At 40.1% G+C, this 19,047-nt stretch overlaps 1 protein-coding gene across 3 annotated transcripts in view; it reads right to left on the bottom strand.

Annotated features, from left to right (window-relative positions):
• CNST (consortin, connexin sorting protein) overlaps positions 1–19,047 on the bottom strand; it is a 40,515-nt gene that overhangs the window by 5,156 nt on the left and 16,312 nt on the right. For 2 of the 3 annotated variants that reach the window (XM_081857671.1, XM_081857672.1), the window contains exons 4-11: positions 18,392–18,573; positions 17,605–17,635; positions 16,480–16,566; positions 16,011–16,125; positions 10,256–10,277; positions 9,995–10,091; positions 6,292–7,169; positions 640–763 (exon numbers count right to left, since the gene is read on the bottom strand). In XM_081857671.1, the coding sequence (XP_081713797.1) occupies positions 640–763; positions 6,292–7,169; positions 9,995–10,091; positions 10,256–10,277; positions 16,011–16,125; positions 16,480–16,566; positions 17,605–17,635; positions 18,392–18,573 (1,536 nt within the window). The remainder of the gene's footprint in view (positions 1–639; positions 764–6,291; positions 7,170–9,994; positions 10,092–10,255; positions 10,278–16,010; positions 16,126–16,479; positions 16,567–17,604; positions 17,636–18,391; positions 18,574–19,047) is intronic. The other variant, XM_081857673.1, reaches the window with a different exon arrangement.

Raw genomic sequence — 19,047 nt, 5'->3', positions numbered from 1 at the left:
CGTGGGTTGGTGTAACAAAGGCATTGCCTTACTATGGGTCAACATGCCTTTGCGTGAAATGGAAACTCTGTGTGAAACTTTGCATGAAATGGAATGAATGTAGTGTGTATGTCGCCGTCCCCCCCGATAAAACTATAGAAACAAAATTGGAAGAGAACAATTTATAATAATCTATGCCACGAGTAGCTAAAATGTAGGGCAATGCCTAACATCACTGAATACAGTGTAAGTATTTTCGTTCTACAGAATTGTTCATCAGGCTAGAAGGTAAACACAGCAACTATGGAGTGGGGAGAGAAGAGAGGGACAAAAATATTTTGGCTAAGGCTGAAGCCATGGAATCTGTATCTGGTACCAGTCTTACGATGGATTGGGGAAGGAGGTAGCAGACATTCAAAAGCTTGCTATATAGGGCTATGCAGGTATCAGTTTACACCAGTGCCTTTTGTGAACGAGAAGCATAACATGGCTAATTTTCCATCTCTGAAAACACAAGAACTAGTCTGTGACCATCCTTAAGCAGGAGACATGACGATCCCTTGATTTCAACAGATTTCAAGTATGACTTAGTTGAATGCAACTCATAATATGTAATATGGGGGCAGGGCCGGGGGGTTGTGATAAACAAAAGCAGGGTACCTTGGTCAAATGTGTCTTCCATTTCTAGGAATCTTACTCTTCTTTTAGACTCTCTCCGCTGGATCTGAGCATCACTGTCATCTCTCTTCTTTAATATTGACACAAGCCCCTCTGCAGGAACAGTCTAACAGGAAAGATAAAAGAGGTGCTTTTAATGACAGACTATTAAGTGACTGGACTGCCTTGCACATCACAATATAGTAAATTAGGGTTTACTGCTGGCTCCCAGAGAAGAGCTCATACTTATTTGCTCCTCCTTGATCCTTTTAAGAACAGCATCTTGTCTGGTTAAGGGATCTCCTCCTTACCTATGACCAATAGGCAAGTTTTTGTCCTACGGTTACTAATCATAATTAATGAGAAGACCTCAGCCTTGGTTTAGCTCAGGGGCGGACTTTGGTAATCTTTCATAATATGGTGCCCTGTAAAGTCCCAAATTTGGCACCCCCAATGGATCTTCTCAATTATTTATCTTTTCCATTTTGCACCCCTTCAGCTCAGTTCCCTATGCAGGAGAACCGCCTGTGCCACCCTAAATCTGGTGCTGCTTAGCTGTACACTGAGCTGTACTAAAGGAACTGGGGAGGAGCAAAGCACATGTGGTTCTGGTAAACTGTGGTTTGGCTTCCCCTTGATGTGCAAATTGGGCCACTATGTTTGGCTTTTTATACAGTGGTACATAGAGTTACAAACACCTTGGGTTACAAACACTTCGGGTTACAGACTCCACTAACCCAGAAGTAGTATTTCGGCATAAGAACTTTACCTCAGGATGAGAACAGAAATCACGCGGCGGCAGCGGGAGGCCCCATTAACTAAAGTGGTGCTTCAGGTTAAGAACGGTTTCAGGTTAAGAACAGACCTCCAGAACGAATTAAGTTCGTAACCAGAGGTAACCCTGCATTTCATTGGCTACATAATTGCACCAATATATTCCAATAATTATGCAGCATTATATAATTTATATTGCTAAACTACAACAGTTGCTTCTAAACTTTGCTATTGTTGTAGCTTATAATTAATATGGATTATTTTGCAAGGAATTTCCCTCTAAATCACCATAAAGTGTAAAGGTAGTGCTATACTGTGATTACAATGTAACATATAGTCTGAATAGACATATTTTTTCTTTATGATATTTATTTATTTATTTAGAAAAGTATTTATGATTTTTCTTTGCTGAAAAGTTGCCTTTATTCAATTTGATTACAATCTCTTTATATATTTAAAAGGGCTTTCCTTCTCTTACACATACAGTTAGATACTAAGCTCAGTGTACATCTCTATGTAATTTTAGCATCAGGAGGGCATAGGTTCCTGATTTAAGGGCTCTTGTACTTATTACAGCTCTCAAATCACAATGTAACTCTGCTGTCTGGAATATGACCACATGAGTATTACAATTCCTTACTGGAAAATGCTAACAACATCACTTCTCATGAATGATACAATCACATCTGCCCCTACCACACTGTGACTAACACCAAAGCTCATTATGCAAAGAAATGGCTGAAAGAGTTGAAAGTGACTAGTCTCATGATAAAATGTGAAGACAACCCTTCTCAGTTTCCACCCACAAAGCAAATCTTCAGATTTTGCAGTGAGACTTGAGATAGACTCACTGCCTTGGGCGTGCTCAAAAGCTTCCTGACACTTTATTTTGAGACTACATAGCTGGTGAGAGTCATTCCCTGCTATGATGGTATATCATCCAGCAATAAAAGGAGAATAGTGAGGCAGACTGAGGAAAGAGCGAGACCAGTGAAAAACATAAGGGCCCACTTTCAGCTGGCTGTGTGGATAAATTCAGTCACAGTTTGATTCTTCTGTGACGCATACAGGCTACTGCTGCACAGGTTGGAAGCTATTTCGCCACACAAGTGCCCCCTTGCTCAGATGCTGGGAATGTAACAGAGCATTAGAATGGGTGCAATCTTGAAAGCAAAACGCACAATTACAAAGCACATTTTTATAATGTCTCTAATGCATACTTCTGGTATTAATAGTTTTAGTTCTATCTGAAAAGAGAAAATCAATAAGCTGAACTTCTAAAAGCCCAAGTACGCAGAGCAGAGATGTTAGTAGCTTGTCTCTGAAGAGGGAGAAGTTATTTGTGCTATTTTGGCAAAACCATTAATAATACTTTATGAATTATTCAACATTCAAGGCTGCTGCTGCGCACATGCTACTGCTATTATAATTTTATGTGGTCAGGCTAGAAACAAAACATTGATTGTTGTTTTTTTGATTGTATTATATAATAATATAAACCCTAACAGGAAAATTGCGACCTTGAGTATTAGCTGTTGATATGGAGGCAACTGGCAATATTAAAGGCTTCATAATATGTTGCATATTCCAAGCAACTTGGAACATGTATCATTTATCTGAAAATAAACTTTCAGCTCCTAGTAATTTGCTGTTACCCTGCCTTGACTTTGGAATTGCATTGTGCAATGCATGAGCATGGATACAATAGACAACCATAACTTATATAAATAATGAAGGCTTGCTAACTTGGAGTAAGCCTCCATGGACATCATGGGTCTTACTTTCAAGCAAATAAGGGGTGTTATCTTGCAGACTGTTTTAATGTATGGACATGCTTTTGGTTTCCCCCACACCAATAGTTTCACACAAAGATTTGCTTTCTGAACATTACATGTGGACAATAATCTATTTTCCATAGAGTAGCTGAATGGGGTGTCATTGTACATCACATTATTCTTATCCTGATACAGCATATTTCAATGCTTCATGCTGAACACACATGCAGATCAAGCATGAGGGTGGGTCAAAGGTCAAATTATGTGTTAAAATGTCAACAGAATCTTTACTGACATTACTTTTAATGCTACAGTCAAGAAAATTCCCGTCTTTATGAACTAAACAACGCAAAGGTCAAATTCTAAAAACAATGAATACTGAACAGCTGATCACTCATAGGCTTCAACCAATTATTCTTATCAGCTTTTGAGGGTCCTTGGCTAAGACTCCCTTAGTGGGGTCCCATCTCTAAATGGGCCTACCCAGTCGCTGTCCCTCTCACTCCCCCTGTACCCAAATCACATCACTGCCTGCAAAAAGAGAGCAAGGCAAGTGGAGGTTTCTCCTGATCTTTGCTCTTGTCACTGCTGACATGCTTGGAGAGAGCAGGTGAACAGGCTGCAAAAACGAGATGAAGGCTTTGGGGGTCATGTGAAACTAGGCGGGTGCCCAACTACACCAGCTCCAGTCCTGATTCTTGTAAATCTGATCAGAATAAAACAGGAAACCTAATAAAACTACTGGATTGCTCTTGCTCCCCCTGCGAATGCATAGCTAAGGCAGGTAAGCCAGAACATTACAGAGTCTTACATAGTACATGATATAGCCCTACTCCAACTCCACCCCCTTGCTTTTCCTTGATTTATGTATCTCTGAAACACATGCCTCCAGCTGACACAGCCTAGGGAACAAACTCCCTCTAGAGAGTGCCAATATTACTCCATATTTGGCCTGGAGAGATTGCTATTGAATGATGCAAGGTACTCTCTGTCCCCTCTTCAGAGACCAAAGTCTGCCTGCAAAGAAGTCAGAGCGCAGAAAACAGCAAACCTAAGTTAGGAATTACATAATGTTTCCCATAAGAACACTGTATTATCAGCTTTTGCCTTCTTACAGTAAACATAAGATGAGGGGAAGTAGGAACGAATGGCATTCAAATGGTACTTAGAAATGCAAAAAATAAACAAACACGGGGTGCGGGGCTCACTATGTTTACAGATACTGAAGTTTAGCAAGTGTAATTTAAAAGATGGATTTCCTATTAAGTATTTAATAGTTGGACTCGATGGCCCTTGTGGTCTCTTCCAACTCTATGATTCTATGATTCTATGATTTAGAAAGATCAAAGATCAAAACTTTATTAGCAAAGCCAACAGGCCACAGCTATACAAGAATTAAAAATAAAAATAAGAATAAAAAGAAGAAAAGAGCAGGCAAAAGGAGGTCCGTCAGATGAACAAGTCTGTCACTCAGATGGTGGCCCTCAATTTCACAGCTCTCTCGATGTACCTCGCGACCTTCTCTGTTATCTGACTATCCGTATCAGATAAGAGAAAATACAGTGTAATGTCTGGTGAGCGGCCGGGGTTGGAGAGAATGAGTGGAGTAATAATCTCATTCCTTAGGTCTTTGTAAATGGGGCAGGATAGGAGGACGTGGGACACTGTTTCCGTGTTACCATCTCCACATGGGCAGAGACGTTTTTCAAATGGAGTCTTTTGATAGCGACCTTCGAGTACGGCAGAAGGAAGAACATCCCATCTAGCCAATGTAAAGGCACGTCTGTATTTTGGGATGGTCAGCTGTTTATATAAAGACACGGTGCTGCATGTAAGAACTTCGTTAAATGGCCATCTTATAGGACCAGTTCCTGTCAGCAAGGGGGTCAAGCAAGGTTGCATCCTGGCCCCAGTTCTATTCAACTTTTACATCAATGATATGATTTAGAAATATAGAAGTTGATGTAATTTTGGAGCAGATTTTTGCTGTATACAATACTCCCTTGAGACATGGTAAAAATGAGAGAAGATAATAAATGTATCCAATTGTAATCCTTACCCATAAACTAGGCATTAAGACTGAAGGTTTATAAGAAGGATGTTTATAAGAAGGATGTTTAAAATATTGCTAATAAACTTCAAAAACAAACACTCTGTTCAAACACACCTCTTTGCTGTGCTATTCCAGTTAACAAACTGTGCCACTGCTATTGGATGAAAATGGAAATGACTGACTACTGAAGACAAGTTATTTATTCTGCTTCTGAAAGTTAGCCTTAGGGATCAATCTTGCCTTCAAAAGAGTTTTGAAGGGGGGGGGGAGGCAAAACTAAACAGAGGGCTCTCTTCCTTCAACCTTTTACAGAGCATTGCATAATGGATAGCCTTTGGTGAACAATATTCTAGATGATTCATTTAGCATGCCCAGAAGTACACTGTGACCTCAAATATGTCAGTCAGCTATAAAAGTATGGTGTGTTCTGTCTCAATCTCTGACTTCTGATGCTGGCACTATGTGCTTTGGAACAGCAGTAAATAGGATAAGCCATTATATCCTCAGGCGTTTCATTTACCAACTGTACCTAAATCAATAAGAATAGCTTAAAACTCCTTTGCTAAGTCATTCTGCCCATTTTCTTGCTGCTCAACTTAAAAGAGCAATGGTAGAACCAAATATATTCTCATAAAGAGAATAAAATACACTCACGATTGTTCATCAGCCAGCCATAACTAGAATAACTGAAATGTTATTGTTAACCTCAGTTTGAGGTAAAGCAAAAAGGTCTGAAATATTCAAGTATTTTTTTACAAATGCACGAGAGAGCTTTTTTCATTCTGCGCCCCCTCCTCATGATTACTTTTACTACTGTTTGGCCTCTTAAGATGCATAAGTTTATTTATTTTATCCTCTTATTTTTCATAAAGAAAACTTTACTTACCTAAAACTTAATCAATAAACTTGGAAAGGAAAAATAAACAACACATCCTCCTAAACATGGCTTCTTTTCAGGAAAAAAACCACAACTTTTTTCATGCTAAAGAACACAAATAATATAAACCATGAATAGTGCCAACAGTGTTGGAAGTTATTTTTGCCAGTGTTTACCTCTGCAATCTCTATTCGTTTTGCAAGTTCATCAAGTGAAGAAAAGCTTTCATCCAGTGAATAACCTTCCAATGAACTATAAAGTGCTTGTTCAGGAGGCATATGTGGAAGAATTTCAGAGTCCCCTTGGCTTGCTAGGCATTTAAGGGACTCCTCTCTGTCTGTTATGCAACCATTTAAAAACCGATCAAAGAGGTCTTCTGGTTCTTCATTTTCAGCTTCCTCTTCCAGTACTGCTGTTTCCTCCTGTATCCCTTCATATGGAACACTGTCCAGTTCAGGCATGTTACCTTCAGCCTGCACATCCCCGGTAATGTCTGATGTTCTGCCCTGCACAGATTTCCTATCACTTCCATAAGGTGTCTGTTGCTGGTGCTTGTTTAATACGTTGCTCCCCAACTGAGTACTGGAAATCACAATAGAGCCAGCTGACCTGAGTAAGTTTTGTTCAGACTGAACAGTTTCATCTGAGGAAATTAGATCAGGAGGCATATAATCAGCCTCTGTCAAAACCAATGTGTCTACCATTGGCTCACTAGAGCACTCTGCTGCAGGCTCCTCAGCAGCTGCTTCTATTTTTGCTACATCCTCAGAGAACTGCTCTTCTCTTGGCTGCAGACCGTCATCTTCACTAGCATCCTTTGTAGATAAACAGCCTGGCTGAGGCGTGCCCAGTGTCTCTGTGGGCTGGGTGGCTGGCTCCAGTGTTGATTCATCATTGCAGCGCTCCTCCTCCATGTGGTGCTTCCCCACAGAGAGTGGAAGACTTGCCTTCTCTTCAAGCCTATGAGGATTTTCGGGTTGGAAGCTCTCACACCTCTCACTCTCTTTGCGATTGTTCTCTTTCTTTGGTTCAGCGCCAGGCCAAGTCTGAGTATCTAATGCAACAGGGAAAGAATTCAAGCATTTAGAAGCGATTCAATACTTCAGCATTGTAGGAAAAAGAAGAAGAAAAATCAGCAACCTGATAGCACTACCCGTTAATGTGTTGACTGAATTCCTGTCTGGCAGCATTCGCTCTGCTCCACTAATTTTCATGTGTAAAATACAAATCATAGTTAAAGTGAAGCAGCTAACTTGTTTTCTATTGACTTTTAGAGCACTTAAAGACACCTCTACATACCCTGCTGAACAAGGGTGTGATTAGTTACATATATGCAAGTTTTCCTTTGGCTTTGGCACTAAGTGGCTTGATTTCACTTAAGTATTTTATACAGAAATTACAAATTGCTTTAAACATTTTAAAGGAAAGGAAAACTGTGATCAATATTGGTTGCTAAAAATATAATGGTAGCTTCAGTAACTATAATTAAAAAGGTACAAACCATACCTTTTTAAACAAAGTTTACTTTGATAAGAGTGGATGGGGATGATCTTAAGTGATAACAGTATCTCATGTTTTGAACCAATGCTTGCAGTGCTCCTGATGTAGTACATCACACCAGGATACCTGTGTAGCATCGACAGATACAGAACAAGGAGGAGATGATGGAGATACATGCCATCCAATGGGTCTATAAACAGCTCAGAATCCTAGTCATTGATGCAACCTGTCTCACGTGGTTATTTTAAATACTTTTTAGAAACAAAAAACAACAACCTTCACAGAATGAAAAGTACCGCCAAAGCAAAAAGATATCTCATGTAGAGAAAAAAAAATTCAGCAGCAAAGCATAACCAGAAACCTTAGGGAATAAAATGCTAGGCTCAGTTTCCATACCATATTTAGATAAAGCTTATAAGTTTTAGAGCAACAGATACATAGAAATGCAGGCACAAAAACTTGGCTACCTTCCTATAAGGTCACGTGAGGACAGAACCATTAAGATTTCTCAGAACAACATAATTATTAATAAGAACAAATAGATATTTTGACATTTTCTACGTAAAAGATAAAAATGCACTTGAAGAGTCTCTTTTCCAACTAGAGGCTTTGTTGTGGAAACTTGAAAATCTGCACAACAAAATCATTGGTCATGCCTCTATAGCGTGAAGTAGTCATTCCTTCAGCGCACCAAAAGGCACTGACAAAAGAAACTTCCTTAGTAGGACTGTAGGCCTCCCCAGGAGGCCTGGATGCTAAGGGGATGCACTACCTAGCAAAAACCTTTTCTGCACACAGTGTGGCAATCAGCAGATCAGAGCTTGCTTGGGAAAAAACATCTGCTAATGTGATGAGACAAATATATGTAACTTAACCGCTGATGACATTACCAGGGGGCCACATATATGAGGCGTGAAGAGAGGACCTGAAGAACACAGACCACAAGGAAGCGAAACAAGATATTACTAAAGGGGTCAAAGAGGCTAAGAGGTTGCCTGAGATGAAATGTGATCGTAGTGAGAGGACATGTTCCTGATCTTTAGTGAACTGATTGATTAGGATTCATACATTGTCCTGCTGAAATATACTGCTTTGCTGGCACCACCATTTTGTTTAGATGACCTCAGTACTGGAGGACAGCATAGGGAGCAGCTTAGATTTCTGTATACTAGCTGAGCTGAAAATAGTCACAGAGAAAAAGCTAGCAGAGGGACACATCTAAACAAGAATTATCTAACACAACTTGCTTGTGTTGATGAAGACAAGTTGATACCAAGGCATTCAACAAAGTCTCCCTGGTTATAGTGGTACCTTGGTTCTCAAACTTAATCCGTTCTGGGAGTCCATTTGACTCCCGAAATGGTTTGAAAACCAAGGTGTGGCTTCTGATTGGCTGCAGGAGCTTCCAGCACTCATTTGTAAGTTGCGTCGGACGTTTGGCTTCCGAAAAACGTTTGCAAACCGGAACACTTACTTTCTGGGTATGTGGCGTTTGGGAGCCGATTTGTTCGGGAGCCAAGCCGTTCGAGAACCAAGGTACTACTGTATTTGATCTTAGGGCACTTTGGAATCAGCAGAGCCTTCCTTGGGCTAACTGGAAAAGCTCCAGTCTTACTTCCACCTCAAGATCACAGGCACACTGGCCATGTCCCTTTACCAAAGCCTTGTTAATTATACTCACAAGCAGAAAACCATTGTTTGCTAATGATCCCACATTGTGGTTGAAATTCACAACTGATTTACCATGCAGTCCTGTACTCAGAAGTAAATCCCAGTGACGGCAATGGGGCTGACTCTTATACTGGGTATAGGATTCCTTGATTATATAGTCTTTTCAACCCTCAAGCATGCCACACAACAGCAAGGAGAAGGCTAAAATCTGTAGGCAGCAGGCAGGTACACATCCAGGCAGACAATATCTCTGCAGCCGACTGCTCCACAGCCACCTTTAGCATCTTTTTCTCTTTCCATGCTAATTTTAGCAACAGTGGTGGATGTACAGAAGTTGGACAGTGTTTAATGTTAAGGAAATGAGGTCTATTATTTGAAGCCACTGCTCACACAGAAGCATAAAATTGTATAGTTGAAAGGGACCATGAGAATTATCTAGTCCAACTCCCTGCAATGCAGGAATCTTTTGCCCAATGTGGGGCTCGCATCCACGGCCCTGAGATCAAGAGTTTCATGCTGCAACAACTGAGCTACTCTCATTCCTATGTTCTGCTGTTTTCTAAGAGAAGTCTAAGGCATCAAAAACGTAATCACCTTCTTATATTACTCTTGTTAGAAAATTGCCTAGCTAGTGCTATTCTAAATTACAGCTTTCTAAACACTGACATGTTTTAAAAATAAAAGTGAAAAGATTTACAAGAGGGATACCTGAATCACATGCAGCAGCACCTCTTTCCTTAAGATCTTCAGATATCCTTAACCCTACAAAACTCTCACGTTTCAGGGATTTTTCTTTACTTATTAGCTGAAAAACACAACAGAATTCCTATTACTGAATTTTGTTTTTGTTTCATTTCATGCAGTACAGGTTATTATGCAGTGTAGGCTCCACACATTACATTTAGCACATTATAGAACACCCAGACATTTACTTGTAAAACTATGCCAAGAAAAAACTTCACGGTTTACCTTGCTTCGGAAGACCAGCGGCCTGCAACCAAAAAAGAAAATACAAAATAAACAGCTGCTTCCACCAAAATATTATTCACAAAAAACATCATCAAAACTAGACGACAAATCAGATTAGTTCTTTCCATGCTCTAATATTAGCACAGAAGTTTCCAACACTGAAACACTATCTGTGCCAGCATAGTTTTAAAGCACAGAGCCAGACCATATGCTAACGTCATTACAAACTGCCAATTATTACTTAATGGCCCATAAGGCAGTAAAAGTGGTGAAATCAATACAAGAAGTGCTCTTATAGAATGTGTTTATACAAATGTATCAGCTTTCAAAAAATTGTCCTGAATTGAAATCGACCACTCAGAGGAATTAACAGTGCTTTTTAGATCACTGAAAGTACCACCTGAATAGCACAACTTCCTGTTTCTAGTGACACAAGAGACTTAGGAGTGGATGGGAAGCTGTGAAAAACTAGCCTCTCCTAATATTTTTCAGCACATAGGCAGCACACCCAGTTTCCCCATTTTGCTCAATCTTCTAGTCTTCTAGACTCCCACAGAAAAAGCAACAAATTTCAAAAGTGGAAGAAAACCATAAAAATCACAACAATTGGCAGGACAGCTCAACCTTTTAAATGTTGTGCTTTATATTTCAAGAGCCTATTTCCAATAAAACAAATTATAAAGTAAAAAAAAAAAAAGCTTAAAGACAAACATAGGTGATTATTAAAATGTTAATTGCACACAATTCTTACCATTGACAAGAAGCAATTTGTCCACAATGCAGTCCAGAGCTGCACGGTAAGTTCTGCATGCAAAACAGTGCTTCTGACACCCAAGCACCTTCATTTTACTGTCACTTATTTATCACATTTTTACATTGCCTTTCCACCAAGCAGCTCAGAGCAGCGTCCTCAAACAATCACGATCCCCAGTAAGTTTCATGGCCAAGAGGTTATGTAAGATCAGGTCTCTCTGGATTGCATCCAGCTCTCTGGCCACTACTCCACACTGGCACTCTAAGAATTCTCTCCCTCAATATGGCACTTGACAAGCAAATTCTGAAACAGTGGGAAGTGGCACTGAAGAGAGATTTCATTTTTGGGGGTGGAGGTGGGGGAGTTAAATGTTCTGGAAGCAATTCTTGGTGCATGTGACAAAGAAGCCTCTCATTACTGGAGCCTCTGATGTGATAAATGCAACTATAGACCTGTAACACTTAAGTTTTAAAATATTGTGACTGTTAAGTAGAATAACATTAAACACAGCCATGCTCTTGGATCTTAGTGCAACTAGCTGAATAACAGTTTATTATCCATAATAACAATGCCCTGTCCACACTGACTCATTTATTAACTCTCTATCCCACCCTTGCTCCAAGGAGCTCAGAGCAGCATATGTAACTTCTTCCCCCAGCAATTTTATCCTTACAGCATTGTGAGAGTGATTCACTTATGAGATGGTGAGCTTGGGGAAGATACTTAGGGAGCCATCCCAACTACCCCGTCTTCCCAGCAAAGCTAAATGGGGGTGCTGGGACCAGCACTGCATCCATAGCCCTGCTGTGCATAGTGATTGAAGTGGAAGGGCAGGCAGATTGCCCTTCAATCAGAACCAGATTGAACTCTATGCTGTCATGTGACGGCAGGAGGGCCAATTTGGGATCAGGTGGTTCCCCAGCCAGCTCAGCCCTGCCTTCTCTTTACCCTCGGAATATCCTGTTTGGGGGCTTTCTGCTGCCTGCCACCAACGGGGATGCAGGCAGTGGCACATCTACCAGCCCACACATTTGGCAGGTGAAAGGGGAGCTCCTCATCAGCAGAATGACACTGGCATCACTCTGCAGCCAGCATGAAGCCATATCTCTAACCAATCTACCCCATTCCTGCCTGGCACAAGGGGGGTTGGATTGCTCTGTGTGCGAGCTTCAAGGAAGAGCAGGGATTTAAACCTGCATCTCCCCATTCATAGCCCACCACATTACAGTGGATATCTACAACACACAGAAACCTAAAGATCAGTACACTGACTATTACAGAAGGCTCAAAACTGGATATTTTTATTTCCCAAAAACACATGCTATCTCATTAAACTTTACAACAATCCTGTAATGTAGGCCAGTATTATCCCCATACTTCAGATAGGGGTTGGGAGTGGTTTGTCTGAAAGCCGCCTAGTGAATTTTTGGCCAGGGTGATATTTATATTACGTCACTCTTAGGCTTTTATGCTACAGTACTGTAGTGCACAGAAAGAACAGTGGAAAAAGTCTACCTCATAGCAGCAGCACAAAAGAAGCCAAGTCATGCCAAGGACATAATTTTGGCCAGTGTGAGTTTTCCAGAACAGCTTTCAACGGGGAAGGCAGGACGTGAGTGGAAGAGGGAGAATCTGCAGGGCTCATGCAATTGGGAATGGAACTCAGAAAACCAGACAGGGTATTCCCCCCCCCCCCCAACCCATTTTAACAATCCTCACATTGGAGAAGATGAGGCTTTCTGGGGCAGCCAGAAATCTAATAGCTAAAAATACAATTCTCATTAAACATGGGCTGGAGTTTAAATAGTTACTTTGGGGGTTTGTGTGACAGTGTTAATAATGGTAGAAAAGAAGGGGTGGGGAAGTAGGGAAGGCAGCAGTGGACGGTTCATTCAGTAAATGAATGGAACGGTGAAGGATACAGCAATAAGAGTAAAGTATGGGGACCGGAGGACTAGGGTAGAGAAAGGTAATTTAACAGGAAAGTTGGAAGGCTGGAACAGTGGCAGGTAATAAGGAGGGGACAGGAACATGATGGAGGTGAGAAAGGGTAATAGGAGGAAACAAAATCAAAGTGGCATATAGGAGACATGATAGGCAACCTGTCAAGCAGAAACATGGAAGGTGGGAAAAAGGTTTTGTACCAACCTTTCCCCTTTGTGGAAGTAAGATTCCTGTATACTTACTTCTTCACATGTCATAAGCTCTCCTGGCCTATTTGACTGACCCTCCACTCCACCCAGTCCCCTTAGCAAATTTGGTGTGTGCTCCCAGCACTGGTATTGGGGTAATCAGTATTAGTGTTTGGCCCTTTCTGCATTGTTAAATATGTGAAGCTGCCTTACACCTGAGGTCCAGCTCCAAGGGCCTTCTGGCGGTTCCCTCACTGTGAGAAGTGAGGTTACAGGGAACCAGGCAGAGAGTTTTCTCAGTAGTGGCGCCCGCCCTGTGGAACGCCCTCCCATCAGATATCAAGGAAATAAACAAGTATCTGACTTTTAGAAGACATCTGAAGGCAGCCCCGTTTAGGGAAGTTTTTTAATGTTTGATATTTTATGGTGTTTTTAATATTCTGTTGTGAGCTGCCCAGAGTAGCTGGGAAAACCAAGCCAGATGGGTGGGGTATAGATAATAAATTATTATTATGACACCTAAAGATGTAGGACCACCATGGATGGCTCTTGCTGGTAGGCCAGTGAGCAGAGCCTCCAACGATTATCTTAATGGTTGGGTAAGTTCATGCAGGTTTTCCTTCAGATAATGTGGTCCCAAACTATTCTTTTAAGACAAAAACCAGCACCTTGAAATAGGCCAGGAAATTAATAGGCAGCCAATGTAACTGACTCAGAAAAGGTGTAAGATGATCCAATATGTAATAAGTATGGAGTTGGATGGTACCTGTAAGAAGGGGACTGCGCAGACAATTAGAGCCTGTGTCTCTTCTGGCTTTCCATCCAATTCACTGTACCCAAAAAGTTCTGTCAGTCACCCATGAAGTCTGCAGCTGTTTAATTCCTGATCAAGCAAATATAATCCACACTTTGATCTTGGATTTGAGTGTGACCTGGTGTGCATTACCAAGACCACCATGCAGGCACAGCCAGCAAGAATCACTACTGACATTGGCGGCTGTGAGCATTCCTACTGCCTCAAGCCAGCTGTCTGTAAAAAGAACTGTGTGCCGGTGACTAACTCATCCCCCAGAGCAAATATCATCTGCTCCACTCTAGGATTGGCCTGGAAACTTAGTGCTTCCAATGAGTTCTTACTCTCTGGGTGCAAGCATTTGGGCTAGAAGATAGTGAAGAAACAGGAACAATTATAGCTGAAATAGTGGGAAACCGACTCTGAACCATACTGAACAGAGATTAAAACTGGGTAGGTGGTATATAGTGGTACCTCGGTTTACATACGCTTCAGGTTACATACGCTTCAGGTTACAGACTCCGCTAACCCAGAAATAGTACCTCGGGTTAAGAACTTTGCTTCAGGATGAGAACAGAAATCGTGCTCCGGCGGCAGGGCAGCAGCAGCAGGCCCCATTAGCTAAAGTGGTGCTTCAGGTTAAGAACAGTTTCAGGTTAAGAATGGACTTCCGGAAGGAATTAAGTACGTAACCAGAGGTACCACTGTACTGTACTTATGTGTACTGGTAGATTTGTGTGAGGTGTGTAAATAGAATGATATTGACTGAGCAACATATATTACATGATTTCTGTAAATACAGGCAACTCTCAAATACATGGGGGTTGTGTTCTGGGGATAGTGCGTAAAGCCAAAATCATGTATAGTGAAAACACATTGAGTTCAATGGTGGGTGGGATTGCCAAAGTCATTTTCCCCAGACACACACACCCTTTCCATTTTTTTTCTGCCAAGCATATAAATCGTAATGCTCACAAGTTAAATGTATGCAAGTTGCAAGTTACCTGTATGAGTCAGAATTGGGTGTGATACGTTAGTGGGGGGAGGATTGCATGTTTTGAGCTAGAATGTGCCTTTGACAAGAGGAAAAGGATCCCTGGATCTAAAGATGTTTTCAAAATATGCTGCTATGATTTTATTTTGGGAGCATCTTATTGTTTTATATTGTAGTTGTATTACAGTGCATTGTATTATATTGTAGTTTCTCAGTTTCATTGTTTTTTACATATTCATATTGTATTTGCTATTTTGTTAACTCATCAGAGACCGTCTTAAGTGGTATAAGAACACATGAAATAAAAATAAATAAAATTAGTATGCTCGTATGGCGAAGGAAAGCATGCTTTTGTGAAAGTGGGAATCTCCTTCATGTTTGATTAATTTTGAAATACTTCAGGCACCAAACTTTGAATTTAAAACATTTATCTTCAGCAGTTAATTTGGGTAAACGGTTAGTGATCTTCCAAACCATGTGATCCAACCTCTGTCACATGACAATTTCATCTTCCCCTTTCTGGTTAGCACTAATCATAGTAATCAGTTAACATGTGGAAACCATGGTTAATGTTAAACACAGTTTGCACTATTCATCTGTCACAGCAAAACTATGGTTAGGCAACCTTGGAAAGAAAAGAGAGCCCATTGTATATTCCTTATTCTTCCAAACCATTGTTTTGGAGGATTCCTAACATGATATTTTAATTGAGACCATGAAGATTTTGGCAATTTCATCTTCTAATAATTTTATTTTTAAATTATCTTATCGAGAAATACAACAATGCACAAGTATTACAAGCAAACAAAGGAAAGTAATTAATCTAAAAATCCAGTCACAGTCTAGAATTCTTGCTTAGTGTTTTCTTTTGGGTTTTTTTTTTACATTTTCTCCCTTTGAGCATCAGCTCTTTATGCTAAGTTGGCAAATGGCTTTTGAAAATCTGAAGTTTCAACCACTTTATTCTGCTTTTCAAAGAAAACAGACAAGTGTTCTTTGGGGCCACACAATCCTTGAGTGCACCTAAACACACACAAAAAGAGAATTGAACTAATTGAACCAGTATTATTTTTATTACTTACTCTTGATGTGATGTGCAAAGTTTAGCAAGTTTGTCTAACTCTTCATTATTCAGGACTTTAGCAGAACGTTTTAGAGCTGGAACCTCGTTAGATGCTGCTGCTTTCCATTTTTTTTCTGCAACAACACACAATCATTTTATATTTTTGTATATTAAAAATATTTCAGTGTCTTCAAAAGCAAAATGTTTTGAATAGTCTCTAGACAAAGTGGATTCAACATAATGGAAAAACAAAAATTACAGCACAGAGTAACTGCAATGGTCCATTAAAAGCCAGAAACCTAACTGAAAATAATGATGTTCCTTTTCAAGGAAAATATATCATGATAAAATGAAGAACTACCACTGATCACTGTGCTTACACACAACAGTCACCACTAGGGAAATATGCAGCTATTTTTATTTTGCAACCCAAAACTTATTCTATTATAATAAAAACAAGAGATTTCCCAACTATATGACACACTTACCCCACTGTTGTTGTATAGAAGAAAGATTTGCAAGTAGTTGCTCATGATATAACCGTTCAAGCTGAATAAATTTCATGGCCTTCTCGTCTGAATGAAAAACTAAAGGAAAATGCAGACACCGAATGACAGTCGAGAACAGACAGTGCTTTTTTCTAAAAGAAATGTTTAGGGGTCCTCTCATTTTCCTACTCATATTGAACTACTGCCCCTCAATGAGGCCAAACCTAGATTTACAAAATGTTTAGGGGTATGTGTAGCCCTGCATCCGTCTCCCAACGAAAAAAAGCACAGCATAGATATAATGCATAATTGTGCTCAAAACTTGGCATGCACGTGCTACATGGACCCCACAATATACTCTCTTAATCTTTTCCCCCTGCAGTCAGAAAGTTTTCCTTTTTTGGGCAATGAATTCTCTAGGATGAGTGTTTCCAGCAGTAATTTGCCATTCACATTTAAAGTTGCTCAATTTAATGGAAAAAATACAACCAAGTACTGTACCACCTGGAAGCTCTTATTTCTTCAAATGACCAAATTCAAAAATGAAATAAATTTCTCTTTCAAGGGTAAAAGCTTCTCAGTTTTTGATCACACATCTAGAATTAAGGGGTGAAAGCTAGCAAATACCACCAACATAATCAATCTCTTCGGACTGCAAGTGCAAAAGAGGAAAATCAAAGCAGCTATAAACATCTAATGTTACATGGCTGAGTGGGGATTTGAACCCTGGTCTTCTTGGTCTTAGTCCAGCACTCTAACCACTATACCACACTGAATATATGCAAAGCCTGAATAAATGCAAGCACCTCCTATATTAGATTCAAGTTCTTATGCTAGATTGAACAAGCTCATGTACACTCATGGCTCATGAACAATACCTTAGTGGTTTGTTTTTTGTTTTTTTACACTGTTCTTGCAGAGACTGTTTTACACTGTTCTTTACACATTTGAGATAACAATTTAATATTTATAGGTGTCCCCCCTGGAAATTAAGAAATCTGAATAACTGCACTTAAATAATCATAATTTTTCCACTTTGGCTTTAACCAGACCTGTTGCTGGAAACCTTCAGCCATATGCTGAGGGCAATGGCATAGAAATCAATCTTGATTTTAAAAAGGATACATTCTCCATCTTGAAAATACGTTTCAGCAATCTGTAACAGAAAGCAAAGAAGCAACTAACATTTTCAGATATTTATTATACCATTATCACCCTTTATATCATCCTCCAGAAACCACCTCAGAATCTATATCCTGCCAAAAACGTACATGAATGTTGTACCCTGAACCATGGCTGAATATACTATTTGTGAAAAGCGAGATTATATATGTTTGGATGTTTCATATATGCAATAAATTAAGATTGTAGTCCTGGGCACACTGATCTGAGATTAAGTTCCAGTGAACACAGTGGACCACACTTTTGAGTACACTTTCTACCCATTTTATCAAAGCATCACATATACAGACAGAGAAGTAAGAGTTATAGCCACAAAGTTTATATACTTTCCAGCCTCTACATATTCAAGAACTTCTGCTACAGTCCTCAGGATTATAACCTTCTATACCCACACACCTGGAAAGCAAATACTTGGGGTATTTAACTACTATGGCATCTTAAATACTAACAAATATATTGTGCCATAAACTTTTATGGACCAATCCACATTTCATCACAGTCTTTGACCTACAAAAGCTTATAGCATGATGGACTTCCCTCAATAATCTAATGGGTTGGATCCAGACTAAATTATCTCCCACATAAATCAATGGGACTAGGAACATAGGGCGCTGCCTTACACTGAGACAGACTCTAACTCACTCTAACTCAGTGGCTTTCCATTATTTCAGCTGATAAAATCTCTCATAGTATGGCCACAAAGAAACCAAGGTAGGTCTTTTTTTACTACCTCATGGAGGCACAGGGGGAGGACTCTTGAATCCATCTGCTCAAATTCTTCTCGAAGAAGAGAGAAGAGGGCCTGCAAAGTCTGGGTTGGATCCTTTTGGGGAAAGTTTGCATTGGTCTTGTTTCCATCTTCACCTGATGTAGAACCTGTTGCTGTAATGCCAGTCTTCTCTTGCTTGGCTGCTGCGGAAGTGTTCAACAAGAACAGTTGTGGAGTCTCAGAAACATTTCAACATATAGGGTTCTGTTCAAAATTGAATGAGCAAACATCTGCTCACACTGGGGGACTTCCCATCTCTCCTCCCTGAGCCCATGGAAAGCCACTCTGGGGGTCAAGGGCCTTTTAGGAAGGGAAATGGGCTGTAGCAAAAGAGGCTACAAAATGGGTATAACTTAATAGTACTTCTTGACTAATGCTCCTTTGGAAGCAAAAGCAACAAGTGCCGGAATTTATTCCAATAAACTATAAAATATTGTATTAGAGATGGCATAAAAAGATTACCTTCAAAAGAATTGGTTATTTTCATGGCAACGTGTGACCTTCACTATGTTTGTGCCATGCCAAATTACCATTTGTTTAAAAGTGCTATCATGCTTTGGAATATCTTTCAGATGTTCCAAAGCCATTTGTAAAGCTAATTGTGAGTGTTGCGTATA

The sequence above is a fragment of the Podarcis erhardii genome, assembly GCF_964252035.2.
Source record: "Podarcis erhardii genome assembly, chromosome: 3".
NCBI classification, from domain to species: domain Eukaryota; kingdom Metazoa; phylum Chordata; class Lepidosauria; order Squamata; family Lacertidae; genus Podarcis; species Podarcis erhardii.
Note: the sequence above shows the minus strand (reverse complement) of the source record. Positions and strands in the feature narration are given on the sequence as shown.